Source organism: Excalfactoria chinensis, chromosome 1 (genome assembly GCF_039878825.1).
Source record: "Excalfactoria chinensis isolate bCotChi1 chromosome 1, bCotChi1.hap2, whole genome shotgun sequence".
Taxonomy (NCBI): Eukaryota; Metazoa; Chordata; class Aves; order Galliformes; family Phasianidae; genus Excalfactoria; species Excalfactoria chinensis.
The window spans coordinates 42,384,597-42,409,706 of record NC_092825.1 but is presented as its reverse complement, the minus strand read 5'-3'; the positions used below and the strand labels follow the sequence as shown (position 1 = coordinate 42,409,706).

General features: G+C 44.1%; 1 protein-coding gene across 2 annotated transcripts; it reads right to left on the bottom strand.

The window, feature by feature from the left end:
- Nucleotides 1-1,027: 1,027 nt before the first annotated feature.
- NUDT4 (nudix hydrolase 4) lies at nucleotides 1,028-24,526 on the bottom strand. 2 transcript variants are annotated; one of them, XM_072348833.1, is made up of 5 exons: nucleotides 24,097-24,526; nucleotides 12,336-12,446; nucleotides 6,236-6,280; nucleotides 5,629-5,716; nucleotides 1,028-4,411 (listed from the first exon to the last, which is right to left on the bottom strand). In XM_072348833.1, the coding sequence occupies exons 1-5, from the start codon at nucleotides 24,193-24,195 to the stop codon at nucleotides 4,209-4,211; spliced, it is 546 nt and encodes a 181-aa protein (XP_072204934.1). In that variant the 5' UTR covers nucleotides 24,196-24,526; the 3' UTR covers nucleotides 1,028-4,208. The 2 variants fall into 2 exon arrangements, with proteins under 2 accessions (XP_072204934.1, XP_072204924.1); XM_072348823.1 differs by having other exon boundaries at nucleotides 5,629-5,713; nucleotides 24,097-24,336.
- Nucleotides 24,527-25,110: the final 584 nt, after the last annotated feature.

Genomic DNA, 25,110 nt, shown 5'->3' with positions numbered 1-25,110 from the left:
AGCATTTGTTATCTTCTCTCATCGGTCACTTGCAATTGCTGTTTTGTTTTCTCACTTCTGGGGGGAGGAAAGAGTGGCACTTTGGTCCCGCAGCCATTGGAGGCCTGCAGTGGTGCACAGGCTCAGTTTCGTCTTCCATCTGCCTTCTTTAGCCCAAGACTTCTACTGTAGCAATGCCTGATTTGGACACTACAGCGCAGTCCAATTGGCAGATGTATGAAGCGCTGCTAAGCCATGTTACAGCGTGAGTGTAGCTAATAATGTCTGCTGGAATTGATTTCATTGCCACATATCACCACCTTTCCTGTCAAAGCCTGCAGGAACAGCTTGGAGCAGGTATCTGATGGCAGTGGAAACAGCTGAACGCTCCCCACAGGATGAAGGGTGGTTGTGGTCTTACATTCCATGCTGTAAAGGCAGGTTTGTCTTAAAGAACATCATACAGTGAACCAATGACCCTACCAGTACTTTCAGTTGCCCTGAATGTTTGGTAACCTGCTGTGTTCAACGATGGTTTTGCTCACAGTACAGGCAGAATGCAGGTATGGAGCAAAAAAACTCTTGTTACGAAGGCTCTGTGGCTGTACCGGGGCCAGGCCACAGGTAAGTGATAGGGAGGAGATAGTGCTCTTCTGCATGCACTGCTTAACACTGTCACTAGAATAAGTGAGGAACAGATACTGAGGGAACGTTAATGGGAAACCTGTGCTGTTGCTGAGAGCTGGGGCAGTTCAGCATGGGCCATCAGGCAGGAAGCAGCTGGCCAGGTACCAGTCTCAGCAGCCTCTGCTCCTCAACTAGCTGTGAAGGGCAGAGGGATGCCCAGTGTGTGCCCTCTTTGAGGTAAGGCTCAGCTCCTGCCCCTCTCTGTGCCACATGCAGGGAGACGGCAGTTGTTGTTACAGCTCCAAGTTGAGTTGCTTGGAATAAGGAAAACAGATGAAACTCACATATGTACATTTTAAATGGGATGCAAGTCTCACACGGTGTTGGGCTGCAGCACTTGAGGTGGAACGACTCCATCATCCACAGGACTAATTTAGAGTTTATTTTGGTATTCCTCAAATATAAAAAGTCAAAATTCTTACATCAATCTCAAAAGAAAATCCATGCAAACAGATCAAAATGTTTACAACTTATTTTGCACCCCCCACCCCTCCCTTCAGTTTTCACTTCACAAACCGTGGCAGTAAGTAAACCAAGTGTTTGCCTCCTCTTGTTTCTTGTCTTTTTTTACAGCACGTTGAAAGGTTAACACAGGGTGCAGTAAGCACCAAAATAAGATATTCCACTTCAGCAGCCTCTGTGCAGTCCTTCAGTGCTTCTCTTGGTGTTTAAGAGCAGATTATTCCACTTACTCCAGGCTCTGCGTGTTTTTAAACTTTAAGGCTGTTTCTCTTTGCTACCGCTCTAATGCCACAACTTAACACAGGAAGCAGTGGCCCAAACTCAGCTTTTTGAGGTCAGCAGTTTTGGACCATCTAAATAGAGATGTGTGGAAAATGAGAAGGCTTTCCGTTTCCCTTAGGGTCAGACTGTGTTACAGCTGAAGGCAGACCCACCGCTCCTTCACTAGAGCGGTTTTCTTTAAGCACAACTGAAGCACTTTCAATTTACCTGCACCATCAGATTCGCCCAATTCACAGAACATTCATCTCCGAGAGGGACTGGAAGTCAAACTAAACATCGCAGGGTTCCCTTCTGAAGGCTGCACGGAGACTGAAGAGGGTTTATACCGTGAATGCTGCTTCAAAAATCCACCTGGCGTTACTGAACAGCTCAAATGTGTGTGACCAAAAAAATAACCAAAATATTTATAGGCAATCGACTCTGAGTTTGTTAGCAACGGCAATACTGTACATTTTTTTACATTATTATCAAATACATAATTCAAGAGTTACAAAATAAGATCATGCATTACCACTAAATCTCATACAAGCTTGGATTGGTTTCATTCCAAGAATTGGAAACTGAGACAGAAGCAGTCTTAGGAATAAGGACTTGAGCTCTGAATTCTTGTTTTAGCTCTCACGTCTTCTATAGAATCTTGTTACAAGAAAGCCTATACAAGTTTGCTCAATTTGAAGCGTTCAAATGACTACTGAACAAAAAGGGGAGCAAAAGGTAAGTGCCCAACAAGCTGAATTTGTCACTCTTTGCAAGGCAACTTTAGAGCCGGAGGTACTATCACACAATAGGGGCAGTTGTAACAAACACTGAACATACCTGAATATGCTCAGTTCCACCCTTTGCTTTGTAGCCTAGCATGCCCCTGCTTTGGAAACCACTGAGTTCAGCCCCTCACCTCATGACTGAAGGCAAGGATAAGCTGCCTGCAGAACTTCTGTGCTACAATGTGCCTGAACAGAGCCGTGTTCTTTCCCATTCTGGATGCAATCTGGAATAGGACACGCAGGGGTAGAAAAGCCCCACCCACCATTCTGGAAGTCTTCAGCTTTGCGGCTCACACCCTCTTGTCAGCAGCATTTATACCTCTTCAAAGAGAGCAGCATTAAGAGATCAGAACATCTGTCTCCCTAGTAGTTCCACTGCATTTACATATGGCACAAGGTTGGTTTTCTAAGGAGTAACTTCTGGCAACAACATTTCTTTTCCCCTAAAAAAGTGTAACAGCACAAAAAAGTTTAATTTATAGCAGCATTTTACACAATTTGTGTTAAAAAAGTAGAAGTTAACCATTTGTGTATTGAGTAACAAAAGGCTTAAATTACATTTATTTTCCATTTTACACTCACTATTTACTATTTGGACTATTTACAAAGGTTCAAATGCTGTGTAGAGAATGAGCTATACCCAGAATAAACTTCACACGTGAGGTAACACTTTACCTCAGCCTCTGCTTTGACTGGCTGGAGAGGACAGTCAGGCTTAGATCCTAGAAGAAATGCAGAATTAAGGTGTTCATATGAATTGGATCGTGTTCCTTAAAAGAAAGCCATATACACACACACACACATACACGGGAAGAATAATCCTATGGTAGAAGCGTATTAAGACCTACAGTGGGTTTAGGTTTCATCTTCTTGGCTGAAGACGAGGACAAAGAACAAAGCAGAGAGCAGTTGTCAGCTGCACCTCATTTATTCCAGGTGAGTTTCACCAGAAGGCCAGCTGTTAATTACAAAATGCTAGAGCAACTGATGTTAAAGCAGTAAAACTCAAGTATTAAAGAGCTAACTTTAATGCAGGGCTTTCAGCACACCTTCTGAATAAGACGAGGGACTATTATTCCTCCACCAGCATATCAACCTACCTGTTTCCAAGGCCTAAGAAGTAGCACAACCAGCTCCCACTGGGCACAACACCTCAACACATGCTTCATTAACCTTAAAGGATGCCCATGGACTAAGCCTCATTTTCCTTCAAGCATTTTTAATCAACAGACTGCGTGAACATGGCAGAAGACGCCTGTCCACTGGAGGTTAGCAGGGTTTGGATCCTGCTGTGTAATTGCACTGTGAGCAAAATGTGCACCACAATGCTGAAAGGAAAAAGAGGCTGAGGGAGGAAACTCCAACACCCTTCACATACATCTTCTGACAGTTCATTGGTTGACAAATAACCAAAGTATAGCAAATGGGTTTGGTAACTGCAAGGCAGAGTTACTGTCCCTGCTCTAGTCCTACCTTATGTGAAGGTTGTGTAGGACAAAGCAACTTTTCGGATGACTGAGGCAAACAGCGCTTAGTGTTGGTATCCTTGGCTCTCAAATGTGGGTTAGAGAGCTTGGCTGTAATCACACTTACACATTCTCTGCCTTCATCTCCCCAAACAGTGCGGCCTTCAGTTCTCAGCACTTCATTTGTGGATACCCAACAGGAGTTTACCGTAGGACGAGCTGCTCAAGCTTTTCTCCAAGCAAGTACTCTTGCAGAACTACTGACAAGTCTTAAATAAGCTGAACACCACTGAGATGCATATTTTATTTAAGCAGATATGGAAATTTATGTACTCAAGTTTCATTCTTTAAAAATGGCCTACTAAGGCATCTTAAAAAAATCCATCTATGGCTTTGGTTTGCTGAAATACTATTTTACATTGTTAAAAAGGAAAGATGCGCCCAAAGAAACTTGACGTTAACGACACATTCACGTATTTCACTTAGAACTGACAGTTATATGGGTGCCTGCATGTAATCAAAGAAGTCTCCCCTTGCGATGACATGAATAGAAAGGTAATCCAAACGTTTATCTCACAGTAGAGGGCAACCCAGAAGTCTGTGCAGAAGTGACATACAGGGAATTATTATCTGGGAGAGGGGGAACCACAGAGTTTCCATTCGTGGGCGAACAGCTCAGTTTCAGTTTTTCCAAGTACTCTGCATGAACAGGCTTGTGGCACTGAAGGACCTTGATCGCATCTTCTACTTTAAACCATTCTCTTTTCCTTCCTGAAGGAGCACAATCCACAAAGAAAAACAAAAGTTACAGACGTTTAACAGCACCACTGGTTGCTACCTGATCAATTGCATCTCAGTTACTTCGGGAAGTTCAAGTTGTCAGACAGCACAGTGAGACGACATGAAGAGAATGGAGGAGCACAAGAGACTCGCTTAAGCCTGCCAAAACAGTTCACGATAAAGCAGATGGTGGGCAGGAGCTCATGGGACTGCTCATTTAGGCCTTACAGGAAGGGGTCGTTATTTAAGTGACTCAATACAGCGTTCCTACAATGTCACCCCCAGAGGTGCTCTGAAAAGCAGATGGTCAGCAGCAGCCCTTGCTGGATGGTTCCTGTGCTGAGCAGAGATGGAGCAGCGCTGCCCTCAGGGTCCCTGCACACTTTGAGCCTGAGGAGTAACAAAACTACCCCCCCATATTGATCCTTTAAAGCAATGGACAGTCAGTGTTGCTCTACAGGGATGCTGGCATGCAATATATTCACTCTCATTAAACACACTGAGCAAAGTTAGGAAGATGTCCTTACAAGCTGTGTGCTACTCAACAACATGGTAATGTCATGAGCTTATGGATGTTAACATTGCTTAAAGCACCAGCTCCTGAAAAAGGGTAAAGCACTGATCCAGGCAGGATGTGAATCTTGATACCAATTAATAGGATTTCAGCGGGATAAATACACTGTGTCTTTCAAGCACTAACTGGAAGGTGCACAAACAGGAGTAGGTGTCTCCATAAGGTCAGCACCAGCAGTATCAAAGAATAGGCTTAAAGCAGAAACACACACTGGTGATCACAGTTATTTTTTGTAAGAGAATCAGGGGCAAAAGAAAAAACATCATCGAAACTTTCCACACAGATCGTTTTGAAAAGATACCATAGAGCAAAATATCCTACGTTTTAAAGAAAAAAAACCTACTGGTATAAAATTCAGCCTAACAATTAGGAGTCGTACCGGTAACTAACAACAAAATCGATTCCATCTTAGTATTTAGAGTGCCTAACTGGAATAGCAGCCGAGTAACACAACCCATGGAAGCAGCTCCAGTTACACGTGCTGGAAGAGCAGCATCATTGTTTCTAATAATTTCACTTCACAGAAAATTGGAATTTTTTTTAACCAGAATTACAAGAACCATTTCAGAAAGTGAAATTATTCACTAACTACATCATCTTAAGTGTAGCATATGAGGAGAGAGAATGCATTTACCTATATTAACAGAATCCTCCCAGTCTTCCAGTATTTCTGTGACGGTGAGAACATAAACGTACGTCCTATGCTTCCGATCCTGGTTCTGCTTGAATGTTAGAAGCAGAGGTTTTAATTCACAGCAAGAAAAGAGTTGTTGACATTACAGACATCCCACAACTGTAACATCACAAGTTACTTACCATAGAAAATACCTGCCAGCAAAACTGGCTCTCATTCTCACTGCTAACCACATGTACTCATGTATGGAAACCTGGTATTTGAAAGCTTTGTTTTACTGGACTCAAAAAGACAGGCGGGTTTGAAGGCTGTCAGTGCACACGGTTTCACTTTTTACTTCCATTCTTTCTAGAAAGGCTCTAAGCCTTTCCTTACTCAAACCTGCACACATTACATGGCGGTTAAAGAACAACATCTGTCTCGTGCATCTTCCAGCAGCGATTAAAGCTGCACTGCGACATTACAGCCAAGTACAACTGAAGTCTGACTCTGTCACATGGAAGTTGCTTCCTGCAGGTTATCAACTCAAACCAACACCAACAAAAAGCAAATAACGGAACCAAACCCAAACAAAAGCTGTCTTTGCAAAGCGAAAGAAATAGCTCACCTCAAATATCCCGAGCAGTCTGCCTAGCTTCCCCTTTACACCAGCCTACAAAACAGGCAGGAAAAGAAGCATTAACACATGCATTATAACTTAACAAGTCAAAATACTGTAGTATCAGTATACGTGAATTACTTTTTCTTTCTTATTAGGATTATTTAAGCAATTATTTAACACAGGTTTTAATTACAGTGCTGCATATACAACCAATGCTGAAAAAACAAGCAAGAAAGTAAACAGGCTAAAAGTTCTAGCATACAGGTCAACATACAGACAGGATCATTAGAACTCCATCACTATTCCTTACAGAAACTCTGAGGACTCCAATTCCTCACAATACAGCAACTAACTGAACTACTAGGAACCAAGTGGCTCTTGGAGCACAATCAATTCACACATGCTAGTTTCCATAAGAAAAGCATGGCTTGGGGTGTGCAAAATTACAACCAAATGTATATTCCCCAAACTGCACAGCATTTCTAACTTCCACATTTAGTACTGTTCCAAGCCTTTACATAAGCCCCATATGAATGCACCTGTCACAGGTTTTTTCGCATAGTTAAGGCAGTCATGATATCCCTGTGAGGCTCCAGGGTTGGTTACCACAAAAGTAACACACAATACTTCCTCCAACAGCTGTTATTTGTGATCATCCACCTATCCCAAATAAATCCGAGCGTGTTCATGTCTCAGTGGAACGCATGTGTAGCCTACTGGTAGATAAAGCCATATTTAGATTTTGCCTCCTTGTGTAACTGATATTTAAGACTGGGCTTCTGAGTGCTAAGATGACATTTTCTAGCCTTCAGTCTTGGTTTCCAGCTTTAACCAAAGTTACCGATGCCTTTAAGTAAAAAGGCCATATGGATGTTATTTACATTCTTGTGTGCAGCTCTGACAGGCAACTGGGCAGGCTTCAGCAGTAAGCCTAATCAGCATCTCACAAGTGAATGCTCCGTGTCTTTCTTTTAAAAGGAAGCAGATGGCTAATGTCATTTATTAGGCAGTTTTGATTAAAGAAGTCTGCTCTGCATCTCAGTCTTTTGCTTATCTAGAGCAAGAACTAGACTTGAAGCTAAAGCAGAGCTGTAGACACCCTTACAGCTTGCTTCATGCGTTCTTCAGTTTCCCCCCATTTCTTAGTACCCCAGATTCAGCCTGAACTTTTCGTCAATGTCACTATGGCCACGTGGAGTCTGTTTGATTTTAACAGCTTCTCTGTTCTGCCTTCACTCCAATCAGAGCGGTCTAAACAGATACTCGACCGAGTGATTCTGAATTGAACAACAAAAGCTTTTGTGTAACCAGATGTCATCAGATGTGATTTCTCTCCCCGATCCCAAGTCATTCTCTAGGCAAAGACACGTGCTTCCAAAATGGGGCATCATTTCTGCAGACAGGACCATCTTTCAAAGCTTTTACATCCAAAGTACAGAAGGCAGTGGCTGGAGCCCTGTGGTTTTTCTCTCAAGATAAGCCACTCTCACCTCAGCTGAGTAACAGCAGCCATTATTTAAGAAGTACCATTAAGCTGAAGGCCACTTGAAAACTCGAGTGCTTTTCCTAACCTAAACAATTTCTCCAGGTTCTTAACATGGTACCTTCAAAATCTGTCACAACCGAGTCCTCGAGGACCGAGACAAGATCCAGCTCCTTCCTGGAACATCCAATAAAGTTCCCACATCGCGGATTTTGAGCTCGTAACCCAGTGCAATGGTAAGTTTTGGGGAGTGAACACTTTTGCCTTTCTTCTTTAGCCATTGTGAGCCCACAACAGCTGTACAACAATTCAGCAAAATCCAGCAGCTGAGTGAGATGCTCAACTCCAAGAGAAAACCTCAAAAAAACCACCTTTCTTTTAGCAAACAAACTGTTGTCAGTCTATGAGCACTACAAAGTGACTTCTCACACCTGCACTTTAGATATGCTGTAATGCTAGTCTAAATGGAGCCACAGGAAGGAATACAAACTGCTTCATCCCTCAGCCCTTCTGGCCTGGAGGATTCAATGCTAGCAGATCCCAATGCAGCACTGCAGAGATGCAATCAGGCTTGCCTTCTATTTCCTGTAGATGGAGCAAGAGTCCTGCTGGAACTTTCAGGCTAACAGTCTACTAGCAGAGAAAGCTGCTTAAAATCTGCAACATTTAAAAGTCATTTCAACTGTGGGATCTGTTGGACAGAATGGCTGCAGCCATGAAAAAAGGCTATTCCTGCTCTTTCCTGCATACTTTTAGAACTTAAAAGGGTTTCACTGTACCATTGTACAATCTCATTTAAAAGGGTTTTTCTGTTGTTGCTTTTTGTTTTTTAATGAACCAACGTAGTATTAGCTACTTGCTGGAGCAGATCCTTCTATTTCTTGCAATAGGTCTTCGATAACAATACTGGTACTTCTATGGTTGCAGCAGATTAACCAGAATCAGCCTCTTCTTCTCAGGGAGCTGTATTTCCACAGGTCAGAGAGGAAACGGCATGTCTTATGGCTAACATTTCAATACACTAACCAGAAACAGAGGAAGAGTCTTACTGTTTTTTGTGTGAGATGGAAGAAAAGGCAGAGGGAGGATACTCCTTCCTTTGGAGAGGCCAGACAATCATCTCACCCCCTTCACATGTCAGATTTCCCTTTGAATACCACATGTGCAAGCCATTCCCATTTCCAGCTATCATGCCACCCAACTGAAGACTAAGCTTCAACTTCACTGACAAAGCAGCTCTGCATTTAAGCAAGGTGTAGTAGTAGCCTTCAGGGACTGCTTTGCACTGTAACTTCATTTTGATATCCTAGTTTCAGGTTTGTAAAAGCTTGTACCTAAAGAAACTGACAAGTTACCTTAACTACTGTAACCCACAAAACAACAGTTCAGTTTATTCTACGTAACCACACTAGTGGATCGGAAAGAAAGAATAGAAAGAATAATTCATACTAAACTTTATTTACTGGAAGAAAACCCCACAACATGAACATGAACAGAGCTCAAAGACAAAAAAACAACAGGAGTGACTCAGAGTCTGACTATGGAGGAACTGCAGTGCACGTAGCTTTGACTGCATTTGTCCTTTGTTTGGGTTTTAAAAACAAAGATCGTTTTAAATACACCACTTTTTGTGGGAAACCAGGGGATATTTAGAGCCAATGGGCTAACACACTGTGAGCTACCAGCGCTCCTACCACTAGGAACAGCCCTTACAACACCTGCTATCAGTGTCTCTCTTTTAATAAATTAATGGATGCCGACGGTTAGTTTGTGCATGACCCAGTACTGAAGAAACACGGTTCAAAGGAGTGCCAGTGTGCCTGCTTTGAAGTTTATTCATTCACAAAACTCTTAACAGTTCACTTCACTGTACTGTAACCAGCTTGCCAGGTGACATTGACCTTAGTGTAAAAATAGAAAGGACATCCATCTCTAAAATGGTTAGTGTGAATTTCCATGGCTCAAGTAAAAACCCTGAAGAACCACTGCAGCGTTCATTAAGAATGGTGCTTTTCCTTGCAGTCTTGTATCAGCACACAGGATTCAGCCTGTAGTTTAATTGTGTTTTGTTTTGGGTCATGAACTTTTAATGTTCATTATAAAATGGCCTCCCAGTATGTGAAGGGAGTCTACAGGAAAGCTGGGGAGGGCCTTTTATGAGGGCATGTAGTGACGGGATCAAGGGAAATGGCTTTAAACTGGAAGAGGGTAGATTTAGTCTAGATATCAGGAAGAAATTCATTGCCGTGAGGGTGAGACACTGGAACAGGATGCCCAGCGAGGCTGTGGATGCCTCCTCCCTGGAAGTGTTCAAGGTCAGGCTCGATGGGAATGTGAGCAACCTGGTCTAGAGGGAGGTGTCCCTGCCTGTAGCAGGGGGTTGGAACTACATGGTCTTAAGGGTATCTTCCAACCCAAACCATTCTGTGATTCTGTGAAATGCTGAAAATCCTCAAGCTGTTGAATAAGCATCTCCAAATAATTTTTGTTGTTGAAACCCCTGACTTATGAAAAGCCTTTATGTACTTAGAAGCACAGCCAAGAGCCAAACATGGCTAGCAGGTCGTGCCTTTCTGCAATACCATTAAAAAAAAAGTGTAGCCATTGCCGTAAGAGCTTTAGAGCTGCTGGGTTCTTTAGCTCCAGGAAAGCTACTTTAGTGGCATATAAATACTGGTAATACCACCATTTTCTTTAGTCACTTTTCTATCATGAAGGCTTCTACTGAGCATTTTGACTTCAGCAGTATTTCAAATGAGGAAATGTCAAATTTCATCAGGTACAAGACTGCTTTGTTTTTTTAAATTCACACCTGAATCTGTATGTTGCAGATGTGCTCGTTTTTCTACACACAGTATCCTGCTTTTTCCTATGGATTTGCCTAGTAGATTGCAACTTCATTTTTACATGGCTCTCTCATTCATTCCACTTTTCCTACTAGGACAAGAATGCACAGTGAAGAAGCCAAGGAACAATCATTTAAGAGTGATACAGTTCCTGACCGGGACCACCACCACAGAATCATAAGGTTGGAAAAGACCTCTATGATCACTCACAGCCCAACCACCAGCCCATCCCCACCGTGCCCACTGACCACGTCCCTCAGTGCCACATCCTCACAGCTCTGGAACACCTCCAGGGACGGTGACTCCACCACCCCCCTAAGCAGCCTGTGCCTCTGCCCAACCACTCCTTCTGAGAAGAAATTTTTCCTAATATTCAACCTGAATCTCCACTGGTGCAATTTGAGGCCATTCCCTCTTGTCTTGATAGTTACCTGGGAGAAGAGGCTGACCCTCACCTCCTCAGTACAACCTCCTTTCAGGTTGTTGTAGAGAGTGATGTATGGGAAAGTCTTGCTTTGCCCCGACAAAGAAGTAGAACCAAGGGCAAAACTCTGCTATGGAAGGACCACGTCAAAGAACAGAGCTGGCATTCTCATTTTTCACTATTTACTATATATTTTTTTCTTTTCCTGATGATCTGAAAGCAATTCCAGAAGCATAAAAAGTCAGGAGCAGCCAAATTGTTACTGTCTGTATGAAGCAGCCACAAAGTTTTCCACGTCTGGGCACTGTGTGCAGCACACCTACTCCTTTACTATCCCAGCCTCACACTCCCAAACTTCGCTCCTCTTTTGAGGCAGCACTGCAGAGATGTGCGAGGAAGGCCGTGACCTCTTCAGACTATTCTCAGAGCAGAAGCACACATAGAAAAAACCCTAAATACCAGCCTCCATGTCCCAACTCACAGCTACACCACTTTGCTATGGCATTAACCTGACGGCTCTGTGTCAGCACTGTCTGTAAACAGAAGCCTGACCACTGGTATTTCTGGTGAACCCCCGGACAACTTCTACAATATATTATGATGTGGGAAAGCATCAGGATTTTCCCTAGAGGTTCCTCTACTGCCTTTCCTGCAGAGAAGGCTGGATCTTTGCCCCCTTCAAATAGGGCTTGACTGCCTTACAGCAGTCTTCTTTACTTTTATAAATACAGGAGCAGTTGTCTGAATTCATCTTGGGCAGTTCAAAACTGGCCCCTACAACAAAACTGAACACAGCAAGAAAATCTGTGACAACCTTGAATCAGCAAGGCTTATTTATGCTTAAATCTTGCTGCATGAGGGTTGCTAAGAGCACTGAATAGCAAATTGGTCTGTTCCTCACATAAGATGAGAAAGAGTCAACAAATTAGAGCACACAGAATTCATTCTGACACCAAAAGGCAAGGAAATTTCAAGCAAGCTACATTTATATCAGGTTCTCGTGCCCACACAACAAAGCTAGGAGTCTTAAGGGTACGCAAACTAAAGCACCAGGTAGTACAGCTAATCAAAAATGACGAAGCTGTTCAACATTGGATGTTCTGTACTTCACTCCCTTTCTAGCACATACCAGCTTTCTGTAAAACCTTGCACTTCCTGTACAATGCAACAAGTTGCTGAGAGAATGCTCAGTTCCCCCCACCCTGGAGATATTCAAGAGCCATCTGGATATGATCCTGGACAACAGGCTCTAGGTGGCTCTGCTTGAGCAAGGATTGGAGGGTGACCTCCAAAGGTCCTTTTCCTTCCCTACCTCAGCCATCCCACAATGAAGTAGTTGGAATTTTTTGTTACCTCTTCATACACCTCTCTGACAGCTGCTCCTCCAGGTTCCTCTTCTGGTTCCATTCCTCCACCTGGTACAATCCACTGATCTGGGTATCGGCTACTGCTTACTAACAGCACCTACAAATAATGCAAATGACTGTTAAATATAGCTTTTAACTCAGGAATCTTGGTACCATCTGCTTTTTCCATCGCACACTTATTCACTTGGATATATAGATTATAGGCTTCAAAAATAAAACGGCAGGTATCCAGGAGCTATAAAAAGCACTTACAACCACAATCAGCAAAAAAGTAAAAAATTAACATCAGCTTTTTTAATACAAAGTCAAGACACAGTTATTTCATAGATACACCTTCTTTAGATGCCTGGATACAGTATGGAAAGTACATAATATGGTGTGCATAAGAATGAAGACATACAGCAAGACATCTCAATACCAAGAATACCAAGCCCTGAGATCACTGAACAGGTGGTAAAAATGAAGAGATAATCATCACACACAAGCTAACTCACATGAAATGGGATATTCTGGCTAAAGATCTGGCCTTCTCAAAATATCTATAATTTTTGGTCTTAAATAAGCTTCATTTCATTAACTGAGGTGTGATATTAGCACAGTAAGCTTACAATATTGCATAACTCAATTAAAGAGCACTTCATTGGCTCTTATTCAATTTGGTTTCTTCTAACACTTCTCTAAGAAGATAAACTGGAACACACTGAATTTTAAACGACTCCTAAATTCATTAGCAGATTTTAAGTGACATTATTATGCATTTTTTTAATACTTGTATGCCACCTGGTTGTACAATTAACGCATACAGCAACATACTAAGGATGAGGATGTCCCACTTCTACATTAGCCTGCAGTAGATGACCACAAAAATGGTATCTTGATTCAAGACTACACAGATGAATAGTGTTCCTTCTAAGACATGCTGCAAGTAAGACGTACTTCAGATACATAATAGAATCATAGAATTACTCAGGTTGGAAAAGACCTCAAAAATCATCAAGTCCAACCACAGCCATCACTGCCTAGATGAACACTGCATGTTCTAGGCAACACTGACACCACACTGAAGTCACAGGACAAGTGTTCAGGAATCAACACTTGGGACTGGATTGATACTTGCATCTTTAAAACCCGAGACAACATTTGCAACAAGGACCTTAGCTGAAAGATTTAACTGTTGCCTGCTGGCAAATGACTCAAATGACTCTTCTGTCCTCACAAACTGCCTGTCTCTGAACTCACCTTCTGCTTAATTAAAAGGAACAACAAATTCTGTTATAGGCATAACAGGGATATGCACATCACCTTTATGTTGTCCCTTCAGCACTCAAGAAATACGGTATAGGTTCACCTAAAGAAACTAGGCAGTGTAACTATGACCATCTTTGCAAACACAACATAGGAGCATATTGAAGCATGCCTAGATAAGCCCTGTGACAAATATCTGCTCACTATAACATTAATTCCAGGAGGCTTTTTGCTCTTAAGGACTCCACAGTACCAGGTCCCACCAATTTTTCCTATGCTAAGTGAGGAACACAACAGAGACCATCACTCAGTACAAAAATCATTCAAAATACATGATTTACATGCTTGGATTTTCAGTCGACTCAAATATTTTAGCTATTTACCTTATATCAGCAAAAGGAACATTGAACTTGATCTTTATCAGGTCTTTGTTGACTAGTATCCTTTGATACTGACAGATACACAGCTCTACTGTAGTTGTAAGCAGGTTTATAAACACGTTGTTGGAACATCTATATCACTACAAAGAGGATGGTGACAGCACATAAAGCCCAACTGTAAATATTGAGTTTATGAATACATCTCTGGGATCCCAGACATAAGCACCACGTTATTTTCTGCTGATCAAACTCATGCTCACTGGAGTCATGTGAAAGCTAGCAACAGTGATGAACAAAAGGATGATTATCTCACATTAAATCATTCCCAGCTTAATAGAATAGTTTTAATCAGCACTCACTGTTTAGTTATGCTAGACATAAAATTCTTAATTACTATGAAGGGATAAATCGAGTTGCTGATCCTGGCAGCACAGCATAAAGTCAGGAATGTTTTATGCCTTTATATACAGTTGTTGACCACTGCTAACCCAATCAATAGTCTGTTGGGTTTGTATGCCTATTCATTTTAGATTACCCTTTTAAAAAGCAGAAGCACATGCATCTAGCACCTAATCAACATTAAAATACACCACTCTACTTGATAAGCTTCAGAGCTGTACATGTACTCAGAAGTACTACCACCTAAGAGTGCATTATAGCAAATTCCCAACTCCCTACTAACCTTGCAACCAAAGTACCTTCTCAAGCACCATTGCTTCTGTGCTTTCTGTTATCCTACTGCTTTTATAATCTGAATCTAAGAGACCACACTGAATCATATCCTTGGGACTTTCAAACACACAACTTTTCCCTCCCACCAGAAATATCCACCCTGGGGGATGCTAGCAACAGTACACTCTTGTGGTACTGAATTTCTACACAGCACTGAGAGTTGCTTACTACCAACTGTAAGATTGGATGGTAAGGCTGAAGAGCATCCCATATCACCTTTCAGTTATGGTAGCAAGCAATCGTGCCCTTCCTGGCCTGGTTGGTTGATTCCATACAGGGTTTAATTTTCAGGCATTTCTATCTGTAACTGAGACAGACCTCACGGTACTGGAATAACTACACAGAGCACTTAACGAATGCACCAGAAAGCTCTGGCTGCTTCAAAATGCACTCACTTGGCAGAAAAGGTGCAAGACTGGCAGCAAAGAGCCATCAATTAATTTTCCCTTAATGTAAGAGGTGCAAAACAGGAGAACAGATCCAGGTCACCTGAACATCCTGTCTCTTGAGTAGGGTAATCATCAGGCAGACAGTAACACCCTGCTGAAAATAAAGACTACAGAATCTAACACAACCTGATTTTTAAATAGCCTGTGAACACCAGATTTTACCTTGTATGTTCTAACAATCACTTCCTATGCAGAGAAATCTGTATCCCGTACCTCTGAATACAAAGGAAGGTTCCCGGAACTCAAAGGATCGAGATTACTTTTTAATCATACTATTTGACACTAATCACTGTCTCTCTCATTTCTCTCAAAGCTTTATTGACAATTGCTTCTCTTCTTTAAAAGAGCAATGGTATCCAATCTGTTTGCCTGGCTATATTTCTTAGGGTTACCTTACACCAAAGACTATGGTAGAACTATTGTTTCTCATCTGTCAAGTGAGGCAGTAAAGTGGCAGAGTTCAATGAAGAGAAGAAAACGAAGGATTCCTCCACTAAGTCTTACTAACCACGTTTTTACCTTGTTTTCAAGTCCAGGAATAGCAATGACCTTTGCACATAGCAAGGAAGAAGAACTGCTTGCCAACCTACTTGTAATAAGCAGCTATCAGTATGCTCAACCAAGAGATGGTTAACCAAAAAACCAAAGGTAACTACAGAGCATGTGGCATCATGGGACTTGCTCGCTATAAATGTTAAACTTACAGATAAACAACTCAAAGTTCTAGAAGATGCCAAAGTTTTGGCCTGCTTAAAGTTCCTCAGTCAAAAGAAACATGTGAAAGTTGGCAGCGATATATATTCCACAGAATTAAAACAACTGCCCAGAATAATACAGATTGCAACCCCAGGCTATTTCTCCTTACATTTTCATGAAGTATCATGGTTTTGTGTATTCTTTGACTGAAGGGCATTGTAACTTACAGAAATAATTGGATTAAAAATAGCTTACATTAAAAAGAACAAACCAAGGCTAAGGCTGAAGGCTGCTAGACAGAACAAGCAAACTCACACAGCTGGATTCCTTGACTTCAAAGCACAATTTCCTATGACTTGAAGTGATGGAAGAGGAAGCAGCAGAAGCTAGTGTAAACAGACTAGAAGACGCATATCTTCCCACAGTGGATATATTAGTTGCAAGAATGAAAAAAAAAAATCAAGAAACATACTTGCAGATGAAAGGGTTCCACACAAGTTGCCATAACACATCCTTTGTAGGCTCTCTCCTTCCAGTCTAACCACGTCTGTTCTTCTCTTCCTCACTGTACACCCTGTTTTCTCCCATCACTTACACCAAAGTCGTACGCCCAGCTTGCTATTTCAACTGCCTGACAGGATCAGCTATGTTAGCCCTTTGTTCATCCTGTACGCAGTAGGACTGACAGTTTGAAAGGAACAGCTTTCAGGAGGGGAAAAACAAGTCAATCCCTTGACTCCAAACACATGTTGAGCATGTGCAGCCCAGAGCACACAGACACAACCCTGTATGCATAAGGTAAGAATAAGGCAGGTACATGGAAAAGGAACACAGATCCCAAGCTCTATGTAGCTGAGTACCCATGAAAACATGCAGAAACTGTAAACTTGTTCTCCCAGTTTTTCCCTATGCTCCAACAAGAGGTACCTCTCAGGTATGAAACAATTTCAGAATGCTGGTACAGGAAAGAGAAGTACTTTGTGTTCTCAGAACTGCCAGAAATATATTTTTGAAGGAAAAGTTTCCGATCCTGTTGTAAGAAAACATCAGAACTCACTTTTTTAGAAATTAATATCATCTAACCTAGCACACTCATCATGGAAAAGTCCAGGCTATGTGGTCATTCTGCCAGCCACAATTACTTGGAAGAGTCAAAGGTGACTGAAGCCAAATACAGCCAAAAGGGTCAGCCAAGCCCTATCATCTATTTAAACGCGGCCATCAGCAGATGCTTGGGTAGAAACAAACAGGAAATATTTTACTATTTCCCCAAAAAAACCTGACCTCCACTTGTTTATCCACCCAGGAGCTTCCTCAGAAGTACCAGGGAACTTATTTGAGTGCTCCAACACAAGAACATTACTGAGGAGCAAGGAAAAGCATCTCTTACTTTTGCTAACATTAGAAGAGACGTTTGTATCATATTTGTAGGATTCTCCCTGTATGTAGAAGGTCTACATATCAAGTTACAGCTCAAGTTATTGTAGTCAGAGATTCCATTCATCTGATGCTCTTTAATTATTTGAAGAATCCTTGCCTCATTTCGGTAGTTCTGAAATAGTTTCTCAGTCCTCCCATAGGCTGCCATGGTATCCATGCTCCAGAATATCTCACCCTGGACTCCAGGAAGTTGAAACATGCAGTGGACCTTCACAACTTGCTACTGCAATGCCATTCAGACAGCATTTAGTAAGGGATATACTTCTGCCTTCCTGACAATATTTGCCATAGGCTGCTTGCTTATAATTCTCATCTATACTGTAATCATTCCCAAAATTATTATATTGTGGTAGAAAAAAAATCAAAACCTTGTCAAACATTTAAAAATGAATTCAAGTCAAGGCTATACCATCTTTATTCACCCCCCCCCCTTTCCCTCAGGCTTTGAGTTCAGGAAGCTGACAGCTATGCAGCCATACAAAGGTCAACACAGCACAAACCAGGGCAGGAACATATGTCTCCACCTACCCCATCTCAGATCAACTGAAATTCAAGAGCCTTTAACAAATTAATTTACAATAAGAAAAAAAACAATAAAAGGAAAGCAGTATGCACAATTATGGCAGGTTTAAAAAGATTTGGTTGAAATGAATAGAAAGTGACGGAGGAGCAAAGAAATGGCATAATAACTAGCAGTATACTTACCTTGGGGCTGGGGAATTTGAGCATAGCATCTTGAAAGCAACCCCGAAAACTCAAGTCTGGTCCATACAACAGTGAAGTCTGAAATAACACTCCTAACTTTATGCATGGATCACTGACCAAATCACTGACACAATAGTCAGGTATCAGTGCAACTTCACTGACATTCAAAAGTTGAACTATGAATAAATAATAGACACAGACATTTTTCAATACTTCAAAGTCACTTCTGTAAATGACTTTTGAGATCTTATGATTTTAAGCTATATGGCAATATGGAGATCAGCCTTATTCAGGGAAGGTTTTGCCTTAACTCGCAAATCAAACTCCATTATCCCATAAATTCTCCTTTACATGAAACCACATATTGAGGCAACTTCTTGTTATACTGAATCAGAAGTCCCTTCCTCCAACTATTTGAAGTACTTTGTTCTGTTCTTAGCCTAAAGTGCTCATATCAGGCACAGCAGCCCCGTGTTACAGCAGTGCTTCAGCAATAACACATTTCCTCACGTCAACAAGCACTGGTGTCACCTATAACTTTAGGTCTCCTTCTGAGCTTTGCTATGTTCCTGCAAAGCAGATTTGACAGGACTTAGGTGCAATAAGGGATGAATATCTTGCACTCAGCTGAGTAACAAGGTAAGATTCCTGGCCACATAAAGCCCTGCAGACAGTCCAGGAAACGTCCTCAGAACACCAATGGAAGTCAACTTCAACTCCCAGGCTCAGTCAGATCCCAATTCATTTTACAGGGCAGCCTTTCCCTCTTCTGCTGGTCAACACAAACCAAGGAAGACAACATGTCACCCGGAAGTGGCACAACAGCCAGACCTCATCTTGCTGCCCATTTCTTTGCAACTTGAAACTCCAGCCTAATCTGGAGCAGCTGAACTCAGCTTTCCTGGTTACTCAGCAACATAATCCATCTGACCGAGGGATCAGCTTCCAAGTAATTTTCAAGAAGCAAGAGCTCCAAGACTTTGAGAACCCACTCAGCCGTAGGTAAAGACATGGCAAGGTTACTTCTTGACACGTACCAGTTAGCTTTAGGCCTTTGTTCTATTTAAGATACTTTGAACTGCCCCTCCCATCCAAACACAACACAAAACCATACATCTTTGAGACAAAATTGATTTCAAAATGTTTAATTTACAGGACCACTGAAGTGCTTTAGCACTAGATCAGGCTGTAGAGTTCCATGAAGTCAATGCCTGGCCAAAGCCAACACATCTTTCTTCAAGCTGGAGTAAATGGAGAATGCCACGCCTCATTAAAATAAACTTTGAAAGCATTCCACAACAAGACAAAAAAAATATACACATCTAAGTGTCAACACTGAACTCAAATCTGTAAAAGATACTGAAAATATCGATGAAAATCCCATCGAGAGATGTATGTGTATATAACATCTTTATGGATACATACATAGGTATGCATGAAGTTGCCACTGTTATTTTGTAATAACAGTAATGACAGCATTGAAATTGGTGTACCACAGAACTGTGGCAATTCAAAGGCAAGTTTAGCTACCAACTTAAATTCTTAAAGTCAACTTGGTGCACATATGCTGAAAAAGGTAGTCTCTTGAGTGCCTACACAACTGTTATTAATTCAGAAAGTCAACTTTTAACCATGGCAAAACAAACTAGGCTTTATTCCATATGTGTCTGGCAGGTACAGCTTTGTTTCCTTCTCTCTTCAGCCCTGTGTGAGCAACCATCCACTCATTAAACACATTCATTCTGGCACCAGCAAGAAATACCATGGGTATTGAAAATCGTACTCCAGGTTTTCCCTTAAGAAATAGCTCGTGGCTGACTGGCTTCAACATCTAAAGAGGCACATGGGAGGACAGGAGCTTCCTCCCATAACTGTCAGCTCAGCTCCCAGGGCTTTGCACAGCTTTCAGGCTTCCACTGCTGCCAAGTGGTTGCAGTTCAACAGAATGGATCCCAATGTCAAGGCAAAGTGGATATACACTTTGGTTTCAGAAAACTGAAGAGCACTGTGCTATAGTTTTAAACATACTCAGAGCATTATTTAAGCAGCAAAATAACTATCATGAGGACCAAGGTAGGTTTCAACGCCAGTTTCCTAAATCTTGATGTTCTACAGCCAAAGAAATAAAAGTCTAAGGATAAGGTTACACAATATCAGAACCCTAGTGTTTTTAAGTGAAGTTAGAAGGCAGTAACAAAAACAAGTAAATCTACATTTCCTTTAAGTGACAATATTCACCACTGTCTCAGAAGTACAAGGAAACCATTCCCATCTATTTTCATCTCTTATAAAACAATGACCAGCAAAATAAGAAAACTGAAAACGGGTCTTTTGTCTTCAATTTTTGCTAACAATTCATATAAAGCTACTTTTTAGATCTGACAGTAATAACTGCCCAGTTGATCATTGAATTAGAGCTTTCAATATTATATTTAATTATGTAAATGAGTGCTTGTAGATGCCAAAATAATTAGAACACACTCAAGTTTCACATTCAAAGTATTTAAAAATAACTGCTTGTTTATTTGTATAACATGCAACTGATAGAATAAAAATTAACTTGTTCTGGTTCTTTTAAGTGACTAGAAAATGCATTTACTACTTGCCATCCTGGTCTCGTTCTCCATTCTAAGAAGTGAGCATTTCCTCATCTACCCTCTGGCCCAAACCTAAGCCAGCAGCAGCACTCTGTGCAAAGCCAGTGTTCAACAAAGAGGCAATTCCAACTGGGGAAGCCACCAGCTCTTGTGGCACTGCAAGAGACTCTCTTGCTACTCATCCTTGAGGCGCCGTCCGCATATCTGAGCCACACACAAGAGACCTGCATTTCCTCACGCACAAATATGCCAGCCCATCCCAGCCTGCTGAATACCAATCAGCCTTAAGCATACACCTACCAGCTTCTTGCTGCGCAAAGATGCCGTTCACAGCCCCCACATTTCACGCCTGCAAAGCCTTGCTTCATTTTTCATGGGATTTCTCCTGCTTCATTTCCAGCAATTTCTTTCATACAAATGGCAGACAGTGCCTGCAACCACTGTTTCACTTTAAGAATGGCAGAACTCAGCACCTAATCTGATGTCCAGTTATCCTGTTCTCTCAGCCCAGATGATGGCAATGAAGTGACCAAAACAGGCTTCACTTTAAAGACAGCAGTCTAAGAGATGTTCTTTTAAAACACTCCAAAGCAACTGGCAACAATACTTGGCTATTTAGGTTTCCAGGGTGGTTTTTTTTGTTGTTGTTTTTTTGTTTGCTTTAAACCATGAAATATTACAGCACGATGTTTACAAAAATCTAAGATAAAACTGGCTATGCCAGCAAACTGACACACACAGGGTCCTTTGAAAGATGATGCAAGAATGGAGGATTTTTGCAGCGGTGCAGCTATTTGCACACACATCAGCTGTCCTGCAAGCGCATGCTTCATTCTGCAATGCCAGCTCTACAGACAAAGCAGAAGCATTTGATAGGTTACAGCCCCATTTCCACCCCCTAACACCACAGAGAAGTGGCTTTTCTCAAACCTGGCAGCAAGAACTGTTGGTAACTCGAATGGACAGTGCTGCAGCCAGACAGCAGGAGCTCAGTGACTGCTCCCAGCTGTCTGCAAGGACTACCAGACTCACCCTGGCCTCACAGCTACCCTAAGGCCCACCGATGTTTTGAATGAAGAAACAGGAAAGTAATGCATTTCCCTTCACTTTGTTTATCATTCTTTGTTACCAGACGTTTTTCAATTGTTACGTCCCTCCATTACCCATAAAACTCAATTGTAAAGTGGGCTTCAGTAAGACTATGAAGGCAGCATAACAAGATCAAAATGGGTAAGGAACACACCAAAAAGCCATAAGCAGACCCTGCAGCAAGACTGATGACAGATATATTGTTTTATATAGTAGACGTTTTCACTGAGGACAACCATGAAAATCTATTACTGAAATCTTTAAGCCTCTATAAATAGCACAAGTCCCCCTGTTGATATCCTGAAATTGCACAATTAAAATGGCTACTGGTTAAGAAGAATGTGTGGTGAATCCAAAATGCAGGAAGAACTTTTGCTCCATTGCAAGTATCATGAGTGGAAACAACCTGAGTATCTTATATCGCCTCTAATCACGGGATGAGTACACAACAGCTTTGCAAGTCATTATAAAGATGGGATCTGCCGTAGTTTTTTCTGTGATATGCAGACAGAAGTATTAGTAACCATCTGCACAATGCTTTGGGATTCTACTCAAAACAACCCTGTTGCCCACATTCAAGAAATAACAGTAGCAAACTAAAGGAGATGAAAGAAATGGAATCGTGGAAAAAGAGGCGGTTCTAAGACTTCAAAGTCCATCAAAACATTGTCAGGGAATGGCTGCTGTCTATGAAAACGTCAAGTCAAAGTACTAGAAAGGAGGAAATAAAACTAGGTGAAGCACAGACACCTGGACACGAAGCAACCATTTACAGAGTCAAGGCAAAGTTGAAGGGCTGACTAATTCTTCAGTTTATATGAGAAGACCGCAGTCGATACCCACGTACCACTGCCTTTGTAGTTCCTCTGGTGCAGAAGCTCCCCTGCCTGCAGCGCCCTGGAGAGACAGGTGAGCTGAAAACTCTCTTTCCAGAGAACAGAAAAGGAAGCACAGAAGACAGAGGGTTGTTAGAGTTAGCAGAGGGTTGTTAGAGTTAGGGTACTACGGTTAGGTCTTGGTTAGACTTGATGATCTTCGAGGTCTTTTCCAACCGGGGTAATTCTATGATTCTATGATATGCATTTCAAGTAGACCTACATAAAAAAGTGTATTTAAAGAACAGCATTCAAGAACATCACAAGCACATCTTTGTCATCCAGCTGAGGCACACAGCTGGTGATACAAGTCAATCACAAACAGCAGTCACAATAAACTGAAGCACAGGGTGTGCACTGAGGTGGTAGAACTGGCACTTGGGAAGCATCTGAACCAGGTTAGCACATGACCACTGCTTTTCAGGAAGCAACTCATCAGAAGACAACGCTGTTACCACACATTTGATGTACGCCCTGAACCCAACTTATCCCATTCATACCATCCAACAACACATCTGCTTGGCAGCGCCAAGCCCAGCCTGCACCAGCCGTGCAGGTGTTCCACCCGCAACACCCCACAGCACTTCTGAGCACTGCCATTCTTACGCAGCACAGCAGGAGCTGGCAGGATTCCTGCCGGGCACCATTCTCCTTTAGAACACCCAGCAAAGCCCACTCGGCGCGTTCCTGAGGCTGTACTGACAGCACGCACGGGATAACAAGGCACAACGCCCCTCGGGTTGATTCCCGGAGGCACCGCTCAGCGCAGGGAGGTGCGGCCTCTCCCCGCCGGGCGCTCAGGGCCCCGCAGCACACGTGCCTCACTGACAGGCGGCACAGGGCGATAGCTCCTCCCAGCCTACGGGGAACGGAGAACAAACGCAAGCCAGAACCGACGTACTTAAAGGCATTAAAAAATTAAGAGGAGAACGAAAGCCGGGACACAGTGTGCTTCCAGACAGCACGGAGACTCATTGTGCAACGCATCCATCAGCGAAGTTCGCAGATAACGGCCGGTGCCATTGACCTTGGCTGGGATATAGGGCAGCGCTGTTGCCATCTCCCGATTCTGCCGCAACACCGCACCGCGCTGCCCCCGACGACGGAAAAATAACGAATAAAACCCTCAGAAGCCGGCCGCGAGGCGGGACGGCGTTAAGCTCCTTCCCACCCCGCAGGGAGGGCCGCGCCCCCCCCCCGTCCCGCGGAGCCCCGCGGTCGGACGCCATGCCCGCAGCCCGCGGCCCCGTCCCGCATCGGGCCGCCATTACGCGGGGCGCCGCCCGGGGCCGGCGTGCACAAAGGAGGCGCCGCCGCCCCGCGCACGTGGGCCTGCGCCCCGCAGCCCCAAGATGGTGGGCGAGAGCCGCGCCCGCTCCAAGCCGACACCGCCGCCTCCTCCCGCGGAGCGGGGACGGCCACGCGCGGCGGTTCGTTCCGCGCCGAGACAAAGGGCCGCGGAGCCCCGCCCGGCTCCCGCCGACCCGCTCTGCCCGGGGCTCGGCTCCCGCCCCCCCCCGCCCCACGTGCCGGGCTCACCTCGTCCTCCCGCTCGCTGCGGAAGCAGAGGCACGCCGCCCGCTTCTTGTAGCCCTCCCGGTCGTACGTCCGCGTCTGGTTCGGCTTAAATTTCATCATAGAGGCGGTGACCCGCCGGCAGCCGCCGGCCGCCACGGCTCCTCTCCGAGCGCCCCGGGACACCGCTCTCCGCTCGCCGAGGGCCCCGCTAAGCGCCGGGGCGGGAAAAAAGGCCGGCCCCAGCCGCCTGTCACAGCCGCGCCGCACCGCTGCGACCGCCCCAGCGGCCGCGCCGCGCCATGGAGGCTCCGCACCGCCCCGCTCGCTCCGGCCCGGCCGAGAGCCGCCGCCCCGCGCCCGAGCGCCGCGGCGGCCGCCCCTGCGCCCACTATTTAACTGGAACGCACATTCCTGCGCCCGCGCGCGCCGCGCAGCACCGCGCAAGCGCAGCGAGGGGAGGGAGCCAGGAGAAGAGGGCGGGCAGCGGCGGGCGGGGCGGAGGGAGGGAGGGAAGGTAAAGCGGCGGTCACGGCGGCGTGCTTAGTCACCCGCGGGGACGGAGCGGAGCGGCGGCTGCCCCGGAGTGGGCGGAGCCGGGGCGAGCGTTGAGCGCCGCGGGCTGGGCTGACGGGAACGCGGCGGGCTGAGGGGTTCTCCGGTCGGAGCCCCGCTGCCCTGAGGGAGCGGCTCCGCCCTCTGGCGTTGGGGTTGTGCCGTGATGTCCCTGCGGGGTGCACCTGCAGGCCGGGACGGCGGGCAGCCTGCGTGCGGTTGTGTGTGTGACGATAGCGCTTCAGGAGCTGAGGTAGACAAAAGGTCCGGCCTTTTGGTCCGCTGCTCCGCACGCCTTCCTTACGATCCGGCCTTAGAATCACGAATACTGGAAAAGGCCGCTAATCTTTTTGTCAGCCCATCCCACCGTGCCCACTGACCGTGTCCCTCAGCGCCGCATTGACGGGTTCATCGTTCACCTCCGGGGACGGTGACTCCACCCCCGCCCTGCGCAGCCTGTGCAGCAAAACTCATTTTCCCTCA